Source organism: Silurus meridionalis, chromosome 8 (assembly GCF_014805685.1).
Source record: "Silurus meridionalis isolate SWU-2019-XX chromosome 8, ASM1480568v1, whole genome shotgun sequence".
NCBI lineage: Eukaryota > Metazoa > Chordata > Actinopteri > Siluriformes > Siluridae > Silurus > Silurus meridionalis.
In genome coordinates this window covers 25,203,732-25,230,654 of record NC_060891.1, presented here as the reverse complement: position 1 = coordinate 25,230,654, position 26,923 = coordinate 25,203,732, and the positions used below count along the sequence as shown (strand labels likewise).

At 37.3% G+C, this 26,923-nt stretch overlaps 1 protein-coding gene across 3 annotated transcripts in view; it reads right to left on the bottom strand.

Moving 5' to 3' along the window:
* The window catches only part of hspa12a (heat shock protein 12A), a 60,536-nt gene extending 34,079 nt beyond the window's left edge, over positions 1-26,457 (bottom strand). For 2 of the 3 annotated variants that reach the window (XM_046855743.1, XM_046855745.1), the window contains exon 1: positions 26,194-26,457. In XM_046855743.1, the coding sequence (XP_046711699.1) occupies positions 26,194-26,233 (40 nt within the window). In that variant the 5' untranslated portion in view covers positions 26,234-26,457. Of the gene's footprint in view, positions 1-24,561; positions 24,719-26,193 lie in introns of all 3 variants that reach the window. The other variant, XM_046855744.1, reaches the window with a different exon arrangement.
* Between the last annotated feature and the right edge of the window lie 466 nt (positions 26,458-26,923).

Genomic DNA, 26,923 nt, shown 5'->3' with positions numbered 1-26,923 from the left:
ATAGGAAGATCCCAAACTCACCAAGCTGCCACTGCTGGGCCCTTTAGACAGACCCTTAACCCTTTAGAAAACTAGATCGCTATGGATAAAGGATATCAATTGATGTAAATGCAGTGCATTTAATTTAGCCTGTATTTTTTCTGTATTTCATTTTTAGAATACGTTTGCCGATTATTTCTTTCCTGTGCTTTTTTCAGTAGTTTATTGCTTTTTACATATTGTCTGTAGTTTTCAGCGCTGGACAGTAAGGAAGTAAATATAATTTGTTACTGTAATTAAGTAGCTTTTTCACATATCTGTACTTTACTGAAGAATTTTAATTTACATTTCAAAGTCAAATATCTCACTTTTTACTCAACTTGGTTTAGTGAAATCAGTCGTTTCTATAAATTTATGAGGATAAAACATAACCGAGCGCGAGCTCTGTTTTGAATGTGTTTTGATTGGTGCTCAGTGTATCTACTGATCACCAACATCAAGCAGAACATTTAGAGAGGAATAAATGATGAAAAAACTCCAGACTCGAACTCGCCACAACACACGTGGTCTAATTTCTGAAGTAGTTGAAAAAAGGTTTTGGCTCATGATAATTGTATAAGATATCAATAAATTTTTGACTCATTAATATCATTCTATTAATAGAGCAAAGAGTCTTTTCACATAAAATGAGTTGATTAAGCAAAGAGTCTTGTGATAAAATAATAATTGGAACATTATAGTCATAATAAATCATAGTATTTTGGATACTGAAGTACATTTGAAGGCAAATACTTTTGTACATTTACTCAAGTGAAAGTTTAAAAGGACACTTTTACTTACATATATTTAATTTCATTCGTCGCTGTGGAGTACTTGGACGTGTGTGATGGAGCATTGTCCTGCATGAAAATCATGTTTTTCTTGAAGGATGCAGACTTCTTCCTGTACCACTGCTTGAAGAAGGTGTCTTCCAGAAACTGGCAGTAGGACTGGGAGTTCAGCTTGACTCCATCCTCAACCCGAAAAGGCCCCACAAGCTCATCTTTGATGATACCAGCCCAAACCAGTACTCCACCTCCACCTTGCTGGCGCCTGAGTCGGACTGGAGCTCTCTGCCCTTTACCAATCCAGCCACGGGCCCATCCATCTGGCCCATCAAGACTCACTCTCATTTCATCAGTCCATAAAACCTTAGAAAATCAGTCTTGAGATATTTCTTGGCCCAGTCTTGACGTTTCAGCTTGTGTGTCTTGTTCAGTGGTGGTCGACTTTCTGCCTTTCTTACCTTGGCCATGTCTCTGAGTATTGCACACCTTGTGCTTTTGGGCACCCAGTGATGTTGCAGCTCTGAAATATGGCCAAACTGGTGGCAAGTGGCATCTTGGCAGCTGCACGCTTGACTTTTCTCAGTTCACGGGCAGTTATTTTGCGCCTTGGTTTTTCCACACGCTTCTTGCGACCCTGTCGACTATTTTGAATGAAACGCTTGATTGTTCGATGATCACGCTCAGAAGCTTGGCTATTTTAAGACTGCTGCATCCTCTGCAATATATCTCACTATTTTTGACTTTTCTGAGCCTGTCAAGTCCTTCTTTGACCCATTTTGCCAAAGGAAAGGAAGTTGCCTAATAATTATGCACACCTGATATAGGGTGTTGATGTCATTAGACCACACCCCTTCTCATTACAGAGATGCACATCACCTAATATGCTTAATTGGTAGTAGGCTTTCCAGCCTATACAGCTTGGAGTAAGACAACATGCATAACGAGGATGATGTGGTCAAAATACTCATTTGCCTAATAATTCTGCACTCCCTGTATATATATATATATATATATATATATATATATATATATACCAATTATTTGTATTTGCCTGTCACTAAAAAGGAAATGAGGAAGTGGTAGGTAAGATTATTGATAGGAAGATCCCAAACTCACCAAGCTGCCACTGCTGGGCCCTTTAGACAGACCCTTAACCCTTTAGAAAACTAGATCGCTATGGATAAAGGATATCAATTGATGTAAATGCAGTGCATTTAATTTAGCCTGTATTTTTTAGAATACGTTTGTCAATTATTTCTTTCCTGTGCTTTTTTCAGTAGTTTATTGCTTTCTATTGTCTGTAGTTTTCAGCGCTGGACAGTAAGGAAGTAAATATAATTTGTTACTGTAATTAAGTAGCTTTTTCACATATCTATACTTTACTGAAGAATTTTAATTTACATTTCAAAGTCAAATATCTCACTTTTTACTCAACTTGGTTTAGTGAAATCAGTCGTTTCTATAAATTTATGAGGATAAAACGTAACCGAGCGCGAGCTCTGTTTTGAATGTGTTTTGATTGGTGCTCAGTGTATCTACTGATCACCAACATCAAGCAGAACATTTAGAGAGGAATAAATGATGAAAAAACTCCAGACTCGAACTCGCCACAACACACGTGGTCTAATTTCTGAAGTAGTTGAAAAAAGGTTTTGGCTCATGATAATTGTATAAGATATCAATAAATTTTTGACTCATTAATATCATTCTATTAATAGAGCAAAGAGTCTTTTCACATAAAATGAGTTGATTAAGCAAAGAGTCTTGTGATAAAATAATAATTGGAACATTATAGTCATAATAAATCATAGTATTTTGGATACTGAAGTACATTTGAAGGCAAATACTTTTGTACATTTACTCAAGTGAAAGTTTAAAAGGACACTTTTACTTACATATATTTAATTTCATTCGTCGCGCTCTGAATTTTACCTGTGGATTCATTGTGGTCTGTAGAAACTCGTGATTTTTTTTATTACCACTCAGACACAATGTTATAATTTAGATTCGGAAAAGATTTGTGCATGGGCTTGAGGTAACTATTGGAGAACAAAACAAAACAGGCTAAACATTTTTATAGTAAGGAGGATGATCGTTAAAGAAATCGCACAAATACTGTAATACCTGGCTGGATGAGAGATGTAGAGATCTGGATCATTCTCTTTTTCATGAGGGATGTTTATTTTGGTCTGGATAAATGAAAGAACGATGGCTTTTTGATCCCTTGCCATATTATGAGCACAGAATGAACACACTTACTGACACAAACACACCATTGTGGAATGTGACGCGTATTCTCACAGGAAGTAGCAGGGGTCAGAGGCCAGAACTCCAGTGAGGAATTCAATGGAAATACCAGCAGCATGAAATCCATTTCAGAGGTAAGTCTCTCTCTCTCTCTCTCTCTCTCTCTCTCTCTCTCTCTAGCACACACAATTTATACACAAACCAACAATACTACAAGGAATCTGTAATAATCTGTCCTGCAGCTTTTATCATCTCATAAAATGTAAAAAAAAAAAAAATCTCATTATACACATGCTGTGAGAACAAACTTCACCTCACATCACCATGTTACAACCAGACATGAAAAAGTTACCTGACATAAACATGTTTCAACCCTCATTTGCAGTCTCACATTTAGTCGGGAAATGTTTCAGTTGTAAAGGAAGACCTTGTCATAATCCTGCTGCTGGTACATTTAACCATTTACTCTAAATCTGTTCATTTTCAATGTATATTCTCAATTTGTTTATTTCCGTCCAGCTGCATTCTGAAAAATAACCCTGGTTAAAAGTATAAAAGTATAATGAACAGTGCCTCCCAGAACAAAACCACAGATTTTACAGCAAGACAATAAAATTAATACACTCGACTAAATAAGCAAGTAAGTAGAAAGAAAGAAAGAAAGAAAGAAAGAAAGAAAGAAAGAAAGAAAAAAGAAAGAAAAGAAAGAAAAGAAAGAAAGAAAGAAAGAAAGAAAGGAAGGCGCAAAGTAAGGAAAAGAAAAAGAAAAGCATAAAGGAAGAAGGCATGTAAGAAAGAAAGAAAGAAAGAAAGAAAGAAAGAAAGAAAGAAAGAAAGAAAATAAATGAATAAATAAATTAATGAATGACCAAAAGCTAAAAGCTAAAAGAAAGGAAGGAAAGAAAAAGTTAGAAAGAAAGAAAAAGAAAGAAAGAAAGTAAGAAAGAAAGAAAGAAAGAAAGAAAGAAAGAAAGAAAGAAAGAAATGAACCAATGAATGAATGAATGAATGACCAAAAGCTAAAAGAAAGGAAGAAAAGAAAAATTTAGAAATAAAGAAAAAGAAAGAAAGAAAGTAAGAAAGAAAGAAAGAAAGAAATGAACCAATGAATGAATGAACGAATGAATGAATGAATAAATGAATGAATGAATGAATGACCAAAAGCTAAAAGAAAGGAAGGAAAGAAAGAAGTTAGAAAGAAAGAAAGAAAGAAAGAAAGAAAGAAAGAAAGAAAGAAAGAAAGAAAGAAATGAACGAATGAATGAATGAATGAATGAATGAATGAATGACCAGAAGCTAAAAGAGGAAAGAAAGAAAGAAAGAAAGAAAGAAAGAAAGAAAGAAAGAAAGAAAGAAAGAAAGAAAGAAAAATGAAAGCTAAATGAAAGGCAGGGAAAAAAGTAAGAAGGAAGGGAGAGAGAAAAAAGAAAAAGAAAGATGTTTTCTTCACGTCACATGTACATTACAGCACAGTGAAATTGTTTCTTTACATCTCCCAGTGATGTTACAGTAGGAGCTCAGGTTATAGCGCAGGGTCGTCATGATACATGGTACACCCCTGGAGCACAGAGAATTAAGGGCCTTGCTCGAGGGCCCCAAATGTGGCAGCTTGGTAATACCAAAACTTGAACCCTCAACCTTCTGATCAGTAACCCAGAGCCTTAACCACTGAGCTCCCAATTCCCCAACACAGCCTGGTTCATAGGATGAAAAGAAAACGAGTGAAGATGGGACATTTTGGGGAAATAACGTCATATAAGGTTACAAAGAATATTTCAGACGTGTATGGTGGAGGGTATGTGAGATAGACACAGACAGAGAGAGAGCGAGAGAGAGAGAGAGAGAGAGAGAGAGAGAGAGAGAGAGAGAGAGAGAGAGATGGGGGTGGAGAAGGTTAAAAAGAGAGAGATGTACAGACAAGGTCATACGACCCTCTTCAAAGCAATAGCTCACGTTTCCAGCAATTTCCTACCAATATTATTAGACATGCGAGTTTCCTGAAGTGCGGTGTAGAACCAATATACCAGCAGGGGGATTACAAGTTACATGTAATCAAGTCATATCGTTTAAATGCAATCGATAAACGAGTAAAAACGTCCCTAAGAATACATTTACATTTATGACATTTGGCAGACGCTTTTCCAGAGCGACTTACATTCATCTCATTCATAGCGTACAAGCGATGATCCAAAGTCCGAGGTCTTAACCGCTCAGCTACCGCACCCCAGAATACACAGCAATGACACAAAGACACGAGTATCCTATTTATCCTTGAATGATTTTTTTTTAACTACATTTAAATTCCCTGTTATTGGCAAACCTGCAATTTTGTAAATTCCCAATTTTTTCCGATTAATTCTCGTTAATTCCCACATGTTCCTGTTAATTCCCATGAAATTATTTTTCAAATTTCCTGGAATTTAGCAACCCTACTAGTTACTATTAAAACAACATGTTGACTAAAATGACTTCTAATGACCTGATTTTTTTTGCACCTATGAAACAACTTTGGTATTAAATAAAGAATTCAAAAATATTTGATCGTTTTCTGCTTGCGGTGTCACTAGTAATCACGTGTACTTCCTTTTCCATGACACTACTGCATTACAGGGTCACATTACATGAACCCTAACCTAATAGATCATGAGATAAAGAGTTCACGATCATGACTTAATGGAACAAAAGTAACCTTTGACCTCCCGGGTGGTCTCACTGCAGACATCTTTTATGATTATTACAGGAATGTGTCTATAATAGTATTAATATTTAATCTTACTGCTATAAAACCCCAGAGGGACAGAAAGAGAGACCCAATTAGAGAGGGAGGAATCAGTCTGAGATCATTTCAGTCCCGTAACTCGATATACTTCTCGTACATAGACCCAATCACACCACTGGATTTTTTTTTTTTTATATTAAAGCTATAGTTGAAGATTTCCTGAAAATCTACAGCCAGAAAGCATGGAACATGCACACACACACCCACATGACACGAAGCTGAACCTACTATTATGCTTTCACACACACACACACACACACACACACACACACACACACACACACACACACAGGAAAAGTGTTTTTAAACAGCTGTGTCTGCCCCACTGTTATTAGCACACATTCTCTCTCTCTCTCTCTCTCTCTCTCTCTCTCTCTCTCTCTCTATATATATATATATATATATATATATATATATATATATATATATATATACCTCGGTTTTAAGTTACAGTTATGGAGGGAAAATGTGAAACATAAAATTGCTTGTCATTTTTATGACAATATTACATACAATATTTGTATTTAAATAAACACTTTTAATTATTATTAATATTTGTGATCATCAACATTTCAACAATTTCAACAATTTGCAATGAAATGCCTGTTTGGTTAGAGAATCTATAAAATAATAATATATAAAAAATGTTTAACATTTATTAAAAACATTTATTCAATACTTTATTATATTACATATATTAAATTAGCAAAAGTCTTATTGATTAATTCAAATTAAATAAATAAAAAATATTTAATTGAATAGTCTACATTTGTAAGACCCCATCCGGGTAATAGTACTAGAGTTAGCCGCTAGCCACTTCCTGGTTAGCGGCTATCGATAACGCAATTAATTCTTTAGGGCTTTCGTGCATGCGCAAAACAAATCTTATTTCCGGTACGGAGTGAGTAGTTACAGTGACACTGCCCTACTCTTTCTTTTTTATTCCCCTGCCATTGTTGTGCATGCTTTGAAGAATAAAATCTTTTTTTTTTTTTTACATTGCGTGGCAGTGTCATATATATACACACACACACACACACACACACACTAGGGGAACTCTTCATATACCCACATGGTATTTTTCAGTACAATACTTTTACACATATTGCACATAGAATAATGTCTAGACCCAGAACAATTCTGAAACAAATCAAAACATATTTTACTGGATCACAACAATTTTTAAACCAGCTTCATTCCAGACATTCACTTGAGAAGTCGTATATAAACCGGACACTTGCTTGTCTGATTTTTAGAGCCGCAGGGATCCAAAAATGTGAAGGTGGGGAGCAGACTGCAAAGAATGTATTAAAAAAAAAAATTTCTGCCCGTAACGTGAATCTCTCGGCTAATATCAATTGTACCGTAAACTGCAGCAACACATACTGCTCCAACCCACCACACGAGGACATTCACTGATGTGCATCCATGTTTTCCTGATGGCACGAATCCCTTACTGAAAGTACAGCCTACAGAACACCAGAGAGACCGATTGATAAAATTAGACAAAGCTAGAGATAGAGAAGAAGAGGCTTGGAACCCTTAAGGGAGTGAAAGACAGAGACTTATTGAGTGTGTGGCTAGACAGAGAGAGAGAGAGAGAGAGAGAGAGAGAGAGAGAGAGAGAGAGAAACTGGAGACAGAGATGAGGTCAGAATGAAGGCTCTCCATCAAGATCAGGCTGAGTAGCTGTAAAACCTTCACACACACACACCCACATGACACGAAGCTGAACCTACTATTATGCTTTCACACACACACACACACACACACACACACACACACACACACACACACACACACAGGAAAAGTGTTTTTAAACAGCTGTGTCTGCCCCACTGTTATTAGCACACACATTCTCTCTCTCTCTCTCTCTCTCTCTCTCTCTCTCTCTCTCTATATATATATATATATATATATATATATATATATATATACCTCGGTTTTTAAGTCACAGTTATGGAGGGAAAATGTGAAACATAAAATTGCTTGTCATTTTTATGACAATATTACATACAATATTTGTATTTAAATAAACACTTTTAATTATTATTAATATTTGTGATCATCAACATTTCAACAATTTCAACAATTTGCAATGAAATGCCTGTTTGGTTAGAGAATCTATAAAATAATAATATATAAAAAATTTTTAACATTTATTAAAAACATTTATTCAATACTTTATTATATTACATATATTAAATTAGCAAAGTTTTATTGATTAATTCAAATTAAATAAATAAAAAATATTTAATTGAATAGTCTACATTTGTAAGACCCCATCCGGGTAATAGTACTAGAGTTAGCCGCTAGCCACTTCCTGGTTAGCGGCTATCGATAACGCACTTAATTCTTTAGGGCTTTCGTGCATGCGCAAAACAAATCTTATTTCCGGTACGGAGTGAGTAGTTACAGTGACACTGCCCTACTCTTTCTTTTTTATTCCCCTGCCATTGTTGTGCATGCTTTGAAGAATAAAATCTTTTTTTTTTACATTGCGTGGCAGTGTCATATATACACACACACACACACACACACACACACACACACACACACACACACACACACACACACTAGGGGAACTCTTCATATACCCACATGGTATTTTTCAGTACAATACTTTTACACATATTGCACATAGAATAATGTCTAGACCCAGAACAATTCTGAAACAAATCAAAACATATTTTACTGGATCACAACAATTTTTAAACCAGCTTCATTCCAGACATTCACTTGAGAAGTCGTATATAAACCGGACACTTGCTTGTCTGATTTTTAGAGCCGCAGGGATCCAAAAATGTGAAGGTGGGGAGCAGACTGCAAAGAATGTATTAAAAAAAAAAATTTCTGCCCGTAACGTGAATCTCTCGGCTAATATCAATTGTACCGTAAACTGCAGCAACACATACTGCTCCAACCCACCACACGAGGACATTCACTGATGTGCATCCATGTTTTCCTGATGGCACAAATCCCTTACTGAAAGTACAGCCTACAGAACACCAGAGAGACCGATTGATAAAATAACACAAAGCTAGAGATAGAGAAGAAGAGGCTTGGAACCCTTAAGGGAGTGAAAGACAGAGACTTATTGAGTGTGTGGCTAGACAGAGAGAGAGAGAGAGAGAGAGAGAGAGAGAGAGAGAGAGAGAGAGAGAAACTGGAGACAGAGATGAGGTCAGAATGAAGGCTCTCCATCAAGATCAGGCTGAGTAGCTGTAAAACCTTCACACACACACATGCTTGAGTGTGTGATCATTTGCATCATCCCATTTACAGCATATTGTATGTCAGATTTGAAAGGTTTGAGTTGATGAGCTCACTGCACACACTTGCTGATCTGACTGTGCAGATGATGCAATATCCTAGAAACAATGAGATATCTAGCATTAGTGTGAAAACATTCTAGATTGGATATCAGAGGACACATGATAAAGTCTGGAGTGCAGTCAGTGTTTCAATTCATCCCAACGGCGTTCAGTAGGGTCGAGGTTAGAGCTCTACAGGAGAACTACTAGAGATTTAAAGCACGTTTGTACGTCGCTCTGGATAAGGGCGTCTGCTAAATGCCGCAAATGTAAATGTAAATGAGAAGATCAACTTTAAGATCAACTGATGGAACAGGTTTTGGTCTCCTAGTTCAAGGGAAAAATTTAAGACACCCAATACAATGGTGTGCCTCCAAATTTGTGGAAACACATATGACTGGAGAAGTCAGGTGTCCCAATACTTTTGTCTTTTTAATGTAATTCATAATAAATAAGCAGAAAACCAAACATCATACAGCAATTCAAACCAATTTCAGTATTAGAATCGGTAAAGCCCCTCTTCTGTACAGAAGCTCGTTAAATTTATATCCTTTCTTGTTTTTCTCCTTTGTGAAAAGTACAGTCCTGTGAAATATGACCTGTTTATCTCCAAACCCATCAGTCATCTAAAGCAATTCGGTCCCAGATGCACGTCTGCGAGATTGAAAGCAGATGTCTCGCAAAAAAATTTAATTTGACTGCTGTATTTAACATGAATTGGTATTAATCAGATCAGATATCACTTGCTGAATTGCGAGACGAAAATTAGATGCCTCTCGTTTATCTTATTGCATTTTTTAAATAGTTGCTAGAACTTTCACTTAGCCCAAACTGATATTCGTATACGAGCCAGTGCCTATTTTCTTCTCCGCCTCTTTGACCTCTTGGAAAATACGACACACTAGAAACTCGTTGCTCTGACATACGTAAATTGAATTAGGAATCAGGCGTTTTTATTATTGAGAAGACATGTAAAGGATTAATTACAGACGTCCCCATTATAAATCTGATGTATTCAACATACGCAATTAAAAACACCGCAACGATTACTGTCACATCTAAACACCATCACGGCTACTGTGAGAAAAATCCATGAGTAAAACATGGCTGACAGGATTATCTGATCAAATGACACAGAATATTAACAGCCGTGTGAAATACACAACTTTACGGAGTGTGCTTTTATAGAAAAACGACAGTGAGGTGATTTTTTCTTACCACTTGGAAATTTCATTCCTGTTATTCTACAGCAAACCAACCACATTCTATCCATTGTAAGGGAACAACTTTACCTCAGACTGTGGCAAAGCCCGGACAGTGGAGACTCCATCAAGCAAATGTTTATTCATAAAACCGTAATCAACTTCTGACCAATCAGAATGCAACAGTGGAGTAAATAAAGATTTAATAATCATGGTCTTATTAGTCTCTACACATCGCCTTATCTCCTGCTGGCCCGGTTGGTCAGAGTAGCTCCAGCAAAAACACCACAGAAATCCTGAAGGACAATGGACAAAGCTTTGTGAGATAGACGGTGTGTATGCATGCATGTGTCCTTAAGGATATTGTTAAAGCCTCTAAGTATATGAATAGCTTTCCTTCCTGAGGGTCTGGTCTGGGGTTCTCACAATGGACCAAGAGACAGTTCCTCAGGAAATATTGCACACCCCCACAAAAAAACTCTCGCCTTTACGCAAGTGCCAGAATGTATAATACATCAGGATTGGGGTGGGACATGAAATATAACCACAGAAAACACAAAAATATGCACAAAATTATTGAGACATGTCTTTTCCAGCCATATGTGGATCTTCCCCATACTGTTATCACAATGTTTAAGGTCTTTCGATGAGCCTGAAAATTTCCATTCACTTGTACTAGGAGACCCAAACCTGTTCCCTGTGCACAAAGCCAGCTCCATAAAGATATGCTTTACATGAGTTGGAGTGGAAGATCTTCTGCTATAAAGCTTTGACTTCAACTCTATTGAACACCTTTGGGATGAATGTGAATGCTGACTGCACCCCAGGCCTCCTCACCTTCTCACCTACATCAGTACCAGACTTTACAAACACCCTTGTGGCTGAATCTCACACTAATCCTCACAAATACACTCCAAAATCCACTGGATCACCTTCCCAGAAGAGTGGAGGTCACTACAAACGGGACCAAATGTGGGTTTAATGTTCAAAAAGAAACACAATATGCTCTTATGCTCAGGTGTCAAACAGCATTTGTCCATATAATGGATCAAGGTTCACATTTGGACCACTTACATCCTTTCTAAACGCCATATTCAACCCAGGACAGCATCCTGGACTTATAGACAGTGACTCACACAAGCAGACATTGTTCAATCGATGTGAAGGAGTCGGCTTTCATGTGTCCTTTAATCGAATCCACAGGGAATCCGCTAAAAATGGCTCCGGATAAACAGAAAGAACCTAAAACACATGTCTGCTTCTATATACTATACTTTCTTACTATATGTAATCTCACAAAATGACAATAAAAGCTTGGACAGTTATGTTTCGCTCTCACAGGAACTTTCACATTTAATGTCTTTTGGTAGAATTTCCCCTAAAAAAGGCCTGGAAATGACTTTAACTCACAGGCCAGTTTTCAATCCTGGACCAAAAATCTATAATAATGTTTCGTATTTGTGCTGCAATTTATTTCTGAAAGTCCTGTCAAAGTCAACATAAGCATGCATTGTAATCACGTTTCTCAAAGAGCATGAAGAAGGAAAATAAATATATTTTTCTTACAGCCACATCAAATGGCTGTGGATGATTTCAGGACAGGAATCTGAATTATTAAAGCGATGTGAAATAATTCAGGTTTTCTTCCCGGGGGTGTGAGTAGCGCTGTGTGAGTACGACACACCGGGGACCTCGCGCACATCTGCTGCTGATGGATGTGCAGAAATATTGCGTCAAATAAAAAATTCTATTTAATTTTCTCATTTTATTTTGAACAAGAAATAAATATTATAATTTATATACATATATATATATATATATATATATATATATATATATATATATATATATATATATATATATATATATATATATATATATATATATGTATGTATGTATATATGTATATATATATATATATATATATATATATATATATATATATATATATATATATACACACACACACACACACACACACATATATATGTGTATATATATGTATATATGTGTATAGAAATAATAATATTTATTTCTTGTTTAAAATAAAATAAAAAAATTAAATCGTGATCACGAAATCTTTTTTATCTTATCTTCCAACGTGACAAATTTATATTCCTATTGTCATGTTATATCAAAAAAATTATTTTAGAGATATCACCAATATTTCTAGTATTGGTATAACAATTAGAGACACTACAGAACACAACCAGTTGATGTGGCAGTGTTGCTGCAACATATGGCCAACTCCAATCATATGCCCATGATGATTCAGCCTTTCAATATCCAGATAGCTTTGTGGTTAGGGCTCTAGATTACTGAACAGAAGGTCAGGGGTTCAAGCCAGAGTATCGCCAAGCTGCCATTTTTACCTTCTGTGCTCCAGGGGCGTTGTGTCATGTCTGACCCCAGGTTTCTAACATCACTGAGATATGCGTAGCAAGAATTTCACTGTGCTGTATAGTACATGTGACAAGTATAAAGCACCTTTCTTTTTTTCCTTCATATTGTAATATTGAAGCTGATGGAACACAAATCGTCTTTTGTCTGGTTCGCTCTTTAGAGTGTGTAACGGCCCCAACGTGAACGTGTAGGCTCCTCATACAGCTTTCCTGGTGGCTTGTTACCCTCCATCATCTGTCTACAAGTGTCTTCAGAGGTGACGGTCTGAACTCATCAGCCTTGTTCTCACTTAAATGCTGCTAAAGAATGATCTACGTTTATGGCATTTGGCAGATGCCCTTATACAGAGTGATTAACATTTATTAACATGAGTGGTGTAGCTAGGATATAAACTCACAACGTTCAGATCCAAAGCCCAAAGCCTTAACCACTTAGCTACCATCTCCCATTTGGGACTAAATGTGAAATGTGATGTTCAAGAAGCACATACCAAACTTATGACCAAACGTCCACAAACCTTTGTTCATATGGTGTACCGCATGAAAGTGCGTGTACTGTCACATAGCGCTTAATGTGCTTTAGCTGTAATATACTTCTATACATAAAAAAAATTTGTGGTGTTTAGGAAGGATTTAGAAAGTGATACAAAATTATGAAATAGTTGCTTTACAGAAAGCCTTCACTGAAAAGGTACTGCCATTAACCATACACCCCTTCGCTACTCCTACATAACCTCATTCCCCCTTCTTTTTCTTCCTCGCTCCCTCTTTTCCTTAGGGAAGGCTGTCGTCTCGGGCTAATGCCTAACCCATGAAGTAATGCTGGAATCGAAATTATTTTCAGGATTTTTGCACGCCCTAGAATCCTTCCAGACTCCACATGGTTTTCGTCGTTCCGCTTTCTCCCCTGGAAATATTCGTGATGGAATATCACAGTGTGATAAATGTGCAATCCAAAAAAGCTAGAGGTGTATTACAGAATGTGCAGCAGCACTGCAGTGTTTTAGAAAGCAAAAAAAAGAGACCTCATAATAAGCTCCACTCTTCTGGTCAGATGTTCCGCTAGATTTTGATTTAAAGTGTAATTGTGAAGATTTCCGCTCATTTAATCACAGTGGTTTTAGTAAAGTCGGGTACTGATGTCGGTGAGTTAAGGAGGCCTGGGGTGCAGTCAGCGCTCAGTTTCCTCCCAAAAATGTTCAGTAGTGTTGAGTTCAAAGCTCTATAGCAGGCCACTCAAGATCTTCCACTTTAACCCATATCTTGACGGAGCTGGCTTTGTGCATAGGTGTATTGTCATGCTGGAACAGGTTTAGGTCTCCTAGTTCAAGTAAAGAAAACATTTCATGCTGCCACCTCTAAAGACGTTCTAAACTTTGTGTTGTGGATTTGGGGTAAACCACATGTGGCTGGAAAAAACAGCCTTTTTTTTAGCCTTATAATGCATTATTAATAGTGGTCATTAATTTATGCAAATTTTACATTATTTATATACTACAGAACATCAATAAAGAGCTCAAAATAAAGTTAATTTTTTGTATTATTATTGTTATTTATGACCGTTATTGTTATCATAAAAACATTATTTTAAATCCCCCCCAAATTCTTATTACATTCATAAGCATCCTTTTAACACAGAATAGTTCTATACCTGTGAGATCCTCATGTTTTCTCAGGGAGATTTCCCTTGTCATTGTCGGCTCTGGTTTGTTTAATACGGATCTAGATCTACATCTAGATTTCTGTAAAGCCACTTTTGTGTATCCAAATGAACTAAAGCCTTGGTTGCCTCGGCTCTCTCCTAATGGGATTTACTAAATATTTACATATTAAATGTAGGAACTTCAATAGCAAATTGCACATAATGCTGTCCATCCTTCAGCTGCCTTCAATGTGGTCCATGGATGGATGCCTTCAATGTGGTCCATGGATGGATGGATGGATGGATGGATGGATGGATGGATGGATGGATGGATGGATGGATGGATGGATGGATGGATGGATGGATGGATGGATGGATGGATGGATGGATGGATGGATGGATGGATGGATGGATGGATAGATAGATAGATAGATAGATAGATAGATAGATAGATAGATAGATAGATAGATAGATAGATCTTAGTACAGGAATTAAAAAACAAAATGTTACATAAGAAATAACTTTTATAACTGTACTATTTATGACTGAATACACACGGAGCATTGTGTTTCCACACGGACCATTATTACTCACGCACCACCCGCTAAACTCTGAAGCGCTCTGGACAGGTTAATACATGCTGCAGAATGAAAAAATAAAGGAACGGAAACAAAACAGGGAGGGGCGAAGAAAAGATTCATATGAAGGCCCGTCCCCGCCACATAAAAAAAGTTTGCCTAATTCTGAGTTCGATTTTATTTCTCTCGCAATTTCTAGTTTGTTTTTTTTCTCACAATTGCGACTTTATTTCTCGCAGTTCTGACTTTGTTTCTAGTCATTTGGAACTTTTTTTGCTAATTGGGCAGCGTCAATCCCCCGTAATGCCAGAAAGCTTTAGACATTAAAAATGAAATAGGCTACAATCAATAGAATCACATGGTATCAAAGTAAGCCTCTGATCCCTGGAGAGAAATCTGTCCAACAATCCAGTACAAAACCAGTGGATGCACAAGAAATGTTGGAGGTTCACAAGAAATAAAGTTAGACAGAAAAAGTACTTCTTATCCGATTACACAATTAATCTTTGGAATAATCGGTAGAATACTTAAATTACTAAAATAATTGACAGCTAGTATTAGTGTAGTCTGAGTTTTTCCGCCAACTGTTTCACTGCTGCTACACGTTTCATACATGAAATCTCAATGAGATTGGAAATTCATTGACTATATAAAATCTAAACTTAATACCTTGATATGTAGGATACATTAATCATCTAAATATCAATATAAATAAGTTGAAACATGGTCTTGCCTACCCAGAAGTCTAAAAATAATGTTGATCAGTATGGGCACTGTAATTTGTTATTAATTTAATAAAACACCAATTTACGATAGTGTAATGTATAAACTTTACAGTATACATGTCTGGAATGTGGTGCGAGAGCATGGACGAGCGAGTGGAGGGCGAATGCCAGAGCTGGATGCCTTCTTTTTCAGTGTCCGGCGACGCTGATAAAAACGAAAGAGACAAGAGCTAATATTTGGCTTAGGAAAAAGCAAATAGAAAAAATAGACGCTGTAACGCAAAGGCAACTAAACTCTGTCAACCACTGGCGCCGTCCCAACGGACCATACGAAAATGTATCGCTATCATTGTTGTAAAATCGAGTAATCGTAGGTTGAGCCATCGTAATTTGGGGACCAACTGTATTTTATTTCACTTAAAATGTACATTAATTTTAATGTGAGAAACTGCAACCCAACAATTTCCCTGTGGGATCAATCAAGTATTCTGATGATTAAATACGTAGATGATCAAATCTTGCTGAAATTCTTCACTATCATTAATTGTATTTAAGATTCGACAGATCCACAACCAGATGACGATATTAGTATGCGAATAAATATATCCGAGAGCTGCAACCAAAATAGTAACTTATTCGACTAGAAGTGATTATATGAAAATGGTTGGATTGACAAAGACATTTCCAAGATGTCTATGTGTGAATGACATTGATGATAATGACATGCAGAACAGATGCTAACAGACTTTGACAGAACTCATTACACACATTATGCTTGGAACTGATGTGTTTGTGTGTGTGTGTGTGTGTGTGTGTGTGTGTGTGTGTGTGTGTGTGTGTGTGTGTGTTTGTGTGAAAGAGAGTTAAAAAGGTTCTGAAAGACCTTCAGCTGACCTTAAACTGATCAGGAAGGTTTCTGCAACACACACACACACACACACACACACACACACACACACACACAAACACGTAACTGAACACACAGGTATGGCAGACACTTCCTGTCAGAATCAAGCCACGAACATGACCTGCTGCCAACGGTTCATTTTTATTCATTCGTATGAACTCTTAAAGCCTATATTCAGTACCACTGGATACAAGGTAAGAGAATATTCTGGAAAAAATAACAGGTCTCAGCATCAAGCCACTACCAAGACATGATTCAGGAGAATGGGGAAAACCCAGAACACCTGAGGAAACCCGGAAACACACAAAGAGAACATGGCAAACTGAGCACAGGTGGAGTGCATTAACCACCCCACTAACTTCTATTGAAGTGTGTTACGCTTCAGCACCGAGGAAACCACAGAGTTTTTAAAGCAATACTAGAAAAAAACAACAGACAGCAAAAGCTTTCCAAAAGTAAATATTTCTCCAGCACGTCAAACCCTGCAATGACCATCTGCAGACAATTTGCACGTGTGTGTGTGTGTGTGTGTGTGTGTGTGTGTGAGTGTGTGTGGTAGTTGCTAAACCATATGGATTCAACATAGCTGGGATAAGAATTCTCTGGAAAAAATTAAACCCCTCTCTCAGTAAGGTCACACTGAGACAGCCAGGGCCTTCAGAAGCTGAAGGACATTTCACTTTTTTCTTCACAATTCAAATCAAATTCCACAAGCCAGAGTTTGGTTTCATTTTCCATCAATGGAAAAAACAGCAACACAATAATAATAATGACAATGAAGTGTCCGCTTTAGCATTTCAGCTTACGGGACACAGTCAACTAAGTCTTCAAAAGTTTTAGGATCATTTTCATTCAAAATAAATTTTACTGTCTTAAGGGTTCTTTTAAACGAGGGCTCGGGTTTTGGCTTTGCATGTTGTGTGTCGCTGGTACAGTGGTGGACGAAATACACAAACAAGGTACTTAAGTTAAAGTGGAGAAACATTCAGTAAAATGTGACTCCAGTAAAAGTGTCCCTTTAAAGTTTTACTTGAGTAAAGTACAAAAGTTTTTGCTTTCAAATGTACTTAAGTATCCAAAGTACTATGATTTATTATAACTATTATGTTCCTATTATCATTTTTGTCACAAGACTCTTTACTTGATCAACTCAGTGTATGTGAAATGACTAAAATGTGACTCTCAGCACACTGATCTATTAATAGAATAATATAAATGACTCAAACACTGATTGATTTCTATTAAAATTATCATAAGCCCAAAACCTTCAACTACTTCAGAAATTAGTCCACGTGTGTTGTGGTGAGTTCGTGTCTAGAGTTTCTTCATCATTTATTCCTCTCTAAATGTTCTGCTTGCTGCTGAACTGATGCTGAACTGTATGTTGGTGATCAGTAGATACACCAAGCACTAATCAAAACAAGCTCGACCCTGATTGGTGACTTGTTGCGTGTTTGACCGGTTACGTTTTTTCTCCTCAGAAATAAAAAGGAACGACTGATTTCTGCAGTTAAGAAGAAATTTGACTTTGCAATGTAGTGAAGTTAAAAGTCTCCCCAGATAAGTGAAAAAGATACTTAAGTACAGTAATGAATTACATTTACTTTGTAACTGTCTACCACTGTGCTGGTATGATTGGCTCCTCCCATAATTGCTATTGCATCTCCGCCAATCCTAAGCAAGCACCAAAAACCATACACCTGCTAGCTAGTAGTGTAGTATTCCATGTAAATCTCTTCTATATATAAAACAGTTATGGATAATTGTCAAAAATATCCCTAGGTAGATTCACGATCGCACAATTCAAAGGTTGTCATGGTTGTAGTCAGGGTTAAATATACAGTGAAACCCCGGTGTATGAGATTAATCCGCTCGTTTTCCCATACGCTCGTACTCGCATGTTAATTTTCTCATAAGAATTAATGTAACAGCAATGAATCCGTTCCTAGACCTCAGGCGATCGCTTATTACACCACATTCATGCTTTTCTACAATTTCTTTTTTTATTTCAAAGGTTATTTTTTTACAACCTTCTTTCCAGCACTTACACTACACTTTTTGGGACTCATGAGGTAAAAATGATAGTGAAATAAAAAAGTAACACTATAAAACAAACAAAAAGCACAATATTCACACGAGAGAATGACGAGAACGCACTGAGAACAACGTCTATGAAACGACTAAGAACGAAGCACGAGGACGGAGGTGAAGAGCGACGGGCAGAATGCGCGACTGGAACCAACGTGTCAAAAGAAATGCTCGTCTTCCCATAATATGCTCGTACTCCTACAAAGAGTTTTACTAGTAAAACCGCTTGTACACCGATATTCTTGTTCCACTGTATAACTTTTGGATCATCAGCTTTCCAATTCATTTCAAAGGTGTTCAGTAGGGTTGAGATCAGAGCTAAACAGCAGATCTTCCACTCCAACCCATGTAAAGCATACGTTCATAGAGCTGACTTTGTGCACAGGGACACGGTCATGCTGGAACAGGTTTGGGTGAAGAGAAAATGAAGAAGAGGATTTCTCTTTCAAACAAATAAAACAAACAAACAAACAAACGCATTTGAGTATGCAAGGTGAAGCAATTTGTGTAAATCAAACCTTTGCATTTTTTCTTATGATAATTGCAGATGCACGTTGGCAACCATGCTTTAAAAATATTGATATTCATCCATGATTTGAGACGCACACTTTTTCCTGCTGCCGGTTGACACTGTACTCTCCACCATTTCACAATTGGCGGTGTTTTGACTGTATCTTACCGTCATGCTAACACGGAAATTGTGCAGCCCAACTATTCAATAACGCCATTCGTTGACAACTAATATTATTATCGATTATTATTAATTTTTCCACTAATTATTCATTAGTTGTCCTTTTCAGAAAAATTTACATTTTCATTGCTTAAATTGTATACAGGAATATCTGTGAAATTATTTATATGGCATTTAATTGCCATATTACATTAAAATACAAATAAAGTGTGTTCAAAAAGTCCCTCTGCAGTTGCCACATAAAGTAAATGATAAGGAAAATATTCGATAAATGAAACTCATGATTCTCACTCGTATTTATTTATTAAATCCCGCACAGTATTGTGATGTGGTTTTCTTTTTCTCTGGAAAAGCTGCATATAATTTTCCACACACAAAATCCGTGTATTTATCTCCCGCTTCAAAAAACTTGCCCCCCTACCTTCGTACTTAAAAAAAAACGGTACCCGCACTGTACGGTGTTTTCTTTATGTTTTAATTTAAAATGATCCCAAACTTTGGAAACATTTCCTTTTCCTGAATCTTCTCCTCGGGACGCGCTGTTTTCACCTCGTTCCTCCATTTTTCATTCTGCGCCGTCTTCGGCGTTACCTGTCCAGAGCGCTCCAGAGTTTAGCGGGTGGTGCAGCCGTAATAATGGTCCGTGGGAAACACAGTGCTCTGTGCATAGTTAAATAGACTAAACAAATTACTCAAGGAATCATTTCAGCCCTAGTGCAGTCTGCGTTTCAATTCATCCCAAAGTTGTTTGTCTTTTGGTTCAAGTGAAGGGAAATTTTCATGCCACCTCATTAAAAGGCATCAGCTTTGTGGTAACAGTTTGAGGAAGCACCACATATGAGTGGAAGTCAATACTTTTGCTCACATTGTATATAAAACTTTGAGAACGACTTGAAATGATGAACTACACAATTAATTTAGCTTCATATATAACCCAACTATAACTGCGTTAATAATGAATGTTTGCTGTGTTCCCTCAGTAATGTGTGAAACGTGTGGAACGCAATGCGGAAATAAAACAAAATAATTGCACAAACAATCCATTCTCATATAAGAAATTTTGTCTAAATGTGTTCTAAGATTTACTGCAAATAAACAGTCTGTACAGCTAATAACCAGTCTCCTAGACATCAAAGACAATATATAAACTCTGAGTTGGAGTGGAAGATCTCCTGCTATAAAGTTTTGACCTCAACCCTTTCGAACACCTTTGGAATTAATGGGAACGCTGACGCCTCCTCACCTCTTCTACATCAGTACCTGACATTACCAACACCCTTGTGGTTGAATGAACACAAATCTCCACAAGCACATCTTATAAACGTTGAGGTTATTATAACAGCAAATGGAAACTAAATGTGGAGTGAGACGATCAAAAATCACATACAAATCCTATGATCAGGTATCACACATATCATATAAAATTACTGCCCTGAAATTCTGATTTATTTCTATTAACCTACTTTCCACTTGTGTTACTGGTTTGCATGATAGTGTTTACCTCGATCTCTACACTGTTTTCCTAAATATTGCACCTCAACCCAAATTTCATTGTGTTTATTTCCTGTTTGCACTATCAGATGGACGGTAACTACATTTCACTAACTCTTATTAGAGGTCGACCGATTGTATCGATACAGATAGCTAGGTTGGACATGCATTGAAACTGAAACAAGAAGTAACACTACAAATAAAAAAAAAATTTGCATCTACATCCAAAATTTATAAAAAAGACACTTTAAATAAACACATGGCATCAGTGGTTCTGATGTGGTCCCGTACTGTATAACGCAACCCGGAAAAACTATCGGTATGGATTGTTTCCGATAGTTCCAGCGTTCATCTACCAGGGCAGATTGATCTGCAAAATCGTTTCAAGCCGGATCCAACTAGTTTATCACTGTAGACATTATAGACGCAATTAATGACATGAACCTGCTGTTCCATATTATACAAATGTGTAACATCAATACAGGCTTTGTACTTACGGGACTGCTTTGGTCACAAATCTAATTTTAGACACACGAGCAGCTCTGGGCAAACCCGCCATTATAGACAGGACATTTGAACCCGTACTGACCTGCAGGGAGCCTCGGTGTCTGCACACACTGATTATTTCTGAGAGGACATATTTGTTGTACAGTATCGGAGCATATAGTTATAAATAAACCTGAGAAGGCCTGCTTTTATAGGAAGTTAATTAGTGATGACTGTTTTTATATAAATGTATAATATGATAAAGAAAATGTATAATTGCTCTGATTTGATTATATGTAGAATTATCAACGCTCTGTTCTAAAGCCTGCATCTTTGATGGTATGGAGGTGTAATATTGCCTATGGAATGGCACTAGAAAGGCACCATCAAGGCTCAAAAGGTATACATAGGTTTTTGAGCAACATATGCTTAAATCTAGACATCTTTTTCAGAGAAGACTTTGCATATATCAACAAGACAATGCTAAACCACATACTGTATCTATTACAACAGCATGACTTTGTAGTAGAAGAACCTGTGTGCTAAACTGGCACACCTTTCTGCAGCTCAGATCTTTCACTAATTGAAAATATGTGGCACATCATGAAACAAAAAACAAGACAAAGACCAATGACTGTGAGCAAGTAGAATCCTGAATCTGACACAAATGAGACAACATTCCTCTACCAAAAAATTTCCTTATTTTTCCTCAATATGATACGGTTTATGAAATTTGGAAATCACTGTATTCTATTTTTATTTACATTTACACTTTGTTCTGCAAAAAGAGAACTGGTCCTTGGTGTACAAAAGGTTTGAGATCCCTGATCAACAAGTCTGTGTGCATGAGTCCCAGACAGACTAATTTAAATCATCCATGATTTAACTTCCTCTCATTGTAATGTACTGCACGACAGTAGGAGCAGGAATCAATCTGCCAGGTTCTTCGTGTTTTCACGTCACTTAAACATTATTTATTAGTTGTAAAAGCGACAGATCAACGGCGCTAAACGTAGCAGCTCATGTGAAGGATTTGTGTTGTTCTTTTTGCCGGCAGAGACTCAGGACCCCCACAGGACAAGAGGTTCCACACAGCCGCACCCTGACAGCATGCTCTCCGGCACGTTGCACTGCTGAGTGTGTGAACATGACCACACCCATACTCATGAGAAAGTGGACCTTATCTCCTTCACATGCTGGTCTGCTGTTTGTCAAAAAGGAGGGTATATGTTTATGTCTGTGTCTACATGCCCACAAACTGCTAATAAGATAGTGGATATTTGACCATGTGTGTCTGGTATATACATGCACCTGTCCATGTGTGAGTGTGTGTGTGTGTGTGTGTGTGTGTGTGTGTGTGTGTGTGTGTAACTGCAGTGCTGCAGTGATGACCCTTTTACTCGCTGACTCAGCAGTCAGTACACAGTCATTGTCAGGACCACGTGCTACCTTTGTTGCAAGTTCAGACATTTTGATGAATTAGATGCCACAATTGTTCATTTTAACCTGCGAAGAGCTGAAAATGCAAAGTGTAGTTCAACACACAAAAACATGTCCAGCTGTGCAGCTATCAGGCTCCAGATCAAGTCACAAAACACATTACAATAAATACTAGACAACTGCAAGCTCTTCTATCGAATCTAATAAAGAAACTAATAAGACATACCTACAATAAACATCTCCTGAAGCTTTGCATGAATGTGCAAATCATAAGCACATTTGCATACAGCAATCTGATTGGCTCTGCTCTTTTATGATGAAATAATGCTGTATTCAATACAGTGTGTCTACATACACACCTTTCCATGCATCCTAAATACTAGTAAACAATATTTGGAGAAAAAATTGCATTTCCTCATGAAGTAATGACAATTTTGCACAAATTATTTAGAAAATATTGCATTATAAACGTGATGACTCCGAAGTCCAGACTGATTTCTGTATTATTCAAATTCAATTTGCAACTTTTGTAAATTAAATCCAACTCTTTCCACGACACCCCAAACCATCTGGAAGGTCTCCAGCGCTTCCCGTTCCCTCAGTGAGAAAGTGATGGACAAGTTGCCTGTTTATTTAAAGTCCTACCACTTTCCTGAAGCAACCAGTTGATGATGTTTCTTCTACACATGTGAAACACATTACAGTCCTGCTTAACGCAGCACAACTCTCACTGACTATAGAAGGATACACACCACCTCTGAGGCCATCCTTTACCCCCCCTGAACAAAAGGGGCCTTTATGCCCAGTGGCCAAAACTGCCACCGTGGGAAATGGGGCTGTTTTTCTGCCATTGGCGCCTTTATTTAGGCCGGATCCCAAATGACTTGCAACTCCCTCTATCACTGTATTACACAAAGAGGAGAAGAATAAGTGCTTCTACAACCCCTGGGTCAGTGTTTTCCATTCTACTTGCTCTAGGGCAGAATAAACTGTGCCCTAGGTAGTGCACAACAGGATGGCGTTTGGGATTCAGCCTGAGCAGTCAAGGTTAAATGGGTGAGGTGTGGAAAGTGATAGAGAGATGAAAGTGGAGACAAATGGTACATGCATATGCAAAAGGAGTCGCAATTAGCGAGCGCGTGACACCTTTTTTTTTTCTTCCCAACGCTTGCACGCGACATCCGGGCGTGATCCCGAGGTGACGTGTAGATGCGCAGTTACTTCGAGAACATGCAAAGGTTGCCTCGAGGTGCAAAAGCTGCTAAAAATAAGTCCATGGTGCTTGATGCACGTAAAACCTTCATGCTCGCTCGTGCATATGCTCGATACCGGCCACGCAAAATACACACACACACACACACACACACACGCGACCGCGTTATCCCGCGCGCTCCTCCCGCATTCCAGCAGATTACACCATCTTGGCTTCATCCCAATTTGTTCTTTTATAGTGGACTACATAGGGCACAGAAGCGATTTCGCATGGCATGATGCGGCTAAAATGAGTAATGAGATATTTGGGATTCGGCCTCTGCGTCCTGAAGGACAGTCGCGTTTAAACCCCCATGCATTGAAAATATCCAAAAAAAAAAAAAAAGGTTGAAGTTATTTCTAATAAGCAATAAGACAGATTTGGGTCTCGTGCGTTACGAATGCAAAAGGATGCATGTTCCAAAAAAAATATTTACATCCTTACAAATCTCAACTACACCCTACACAGAAAACGCCAATTTCTTATACAAGACTTTTTATTCCCCTCCTACCTCTTTTGCGGTTTCACCGGGGATGATGATGATGATGAGGATGACGGCGATTATGAGACGCGCGCGGACTTTCTGCTGCATTGACTCAGCGCGCGCCGGCTCTGTACCACGTGACTCCGCGCTGCGCCGTGCAGGAGTCACTTAAAAAGAGTCGATTCTTAAAAAAAAAAAAAAATTCAAAACAAACCAAAGCCCGGCTTCAAAAAGTCGAATTACGATTCCGAACGGCTTGATTCTTTCGAGTCGATTCGAAGCATCGATCATAAAGAGAATATTGAGAAAATGTGTTAAAAAGGCTACTCATATAATATAATATAATATAATATAATATAATATAATATAATATAATATAATATAATATAATATAATATAATATAATATAATATAACTCAGTGTTTAAGGCTCTGTGTTACTGATCGGAAGGTCGGAGATTTAAGCACCAGTATCGCCAAGCTGCCACTCTTGGGGCCCTTGAGCAAGGCCCTTAACCCTCCACTGACCCTGTTCTCTGACCCCAGCTTTCTAACATCACTGGAATATGTGAAGAAAGAATTTCACTGTGCTGTAAAGTCGATGTGACGAGTGCTGACTTCATATTGACCTTAAATCTTAATCTCAAATTCTGAGACATATATATATATATATATATATATATATATATATATATATATATATATATATATATATATATATATATATATATAGTAGACTTGTTTATTCAGCTTGCACATTTCTTAAATGCCATAATCTTATAACCTTTCACTTCTGCACATTTCCTCTTCAATGCCATCGCCTTAGAACATTTATCTGTACTTCTTAATGATGTCCACATGTCTCTGCACTGTTATAGCCTTTATATTTATTTACTGTACATATGCTTACATATATATCACATGCTGTAAATATGCTACATATTTTATATGCACTTTTTGCACGATTGCTACTTTTTGCACTTTTGGTAGATCTCAAATTGCATATCTATCTATCTATCTATCTATCTATCTATCTATCTATCTATCTATCTATCTATCTATCTATCTATCTATCTAACACTAAAACCCTATTGAAAACAAACAAATAAAACAAACAAACAAACAAACAAACCTGAAAAAAAGAGGAAAACCCTCCCCTAATCCACCATTACTTGTGTAGGTCTATCTTTGCAGTTGTTAAACATGTTTTTTGTGGTCTATTGTAAAATAAATAATAGAATTATAACCTGTGATAATAACCATGTGGCTGTGTATAATTCATAACTACTTTTGAAAACATGTTTTGCAATAATCCTGCTCTGAAACTGCAATTCTACAATACAGAAACAGGGAGAAGGAAGTGTAAAACTTCAGGAGGGGTCATTTCCGGTCACTCAGATTGTGTTTAACATCTGAGACACCCTGCTGAGATTCACACCATAACAACAAAACCCCTACTATAAAACACAACACCCTGCGTCCCAAACCGCCACATCTGTTATCAGTAAACACTCAACCCCCAGTGGACCCGGTTTGGGACGCTGCCCACAGCCTGCACCCTTCAACTTCACTGCGTTAATGAGTTGCATCACTGATGAACAAACCACGACCCTGTAATCACAATGTAACGCAGAAAACTTTTGTGTAACAATTTTCTTACCCGTTACATCGTCATCCAGTGCCATTTCCTTCCCAGACATCGTATCCACCTTATCTTCTTATTTTATCCTTACAAAAATCGTGAACAATTTCACCACTTTTAACGCAGATCATGTGATGTTTTAAAGAAAAAAACTATTTTTTCTGTCACTGGGGGAGAGAACTTTCAAAACGAGAATATAAACTTGCTTTTATTTTTTATATTTTTAACCCTGGATGTCCAACACCTTGGAGAAAGGAAGTCTGGACTGGTTGCGACTTTCCGTCTGCGTCCCGCCCCGCTGTTTCACAGACCCAATGAGCGCTTCTTCTGCGCAAACAGAGCGCAGCCTTATTTGAATGGGCTAACCAATGCATATTATAGGAGAATGTCACAGCACACTAAGTACAGTCCTGGGCAGAAAAAGACACAAAGAAAAAACAAAAAGGCTATTTTGGTGAGGAAATTAAGAAGTGTTTTTATATTTTAGGATTAATAAAATGCTCTGATAATTTGGAATAAATTTATACTAAACGCAAGACTCACAGTGGACACAATAAAATTAAAATTGCTCAGTGATCACAAGAAAACATTTGTTGTCAAAATCAGGAGAAAACAAGAAAAAGGAAAAAAAAATGATAATGCATGTCCTCTTGTGACTTCAGTGCTGCTGAGATTCACACTGTAACAACAAAATAACGACTATAAAACCACTATAAAAAACACTATAAAACTACTATAAAACCACTAT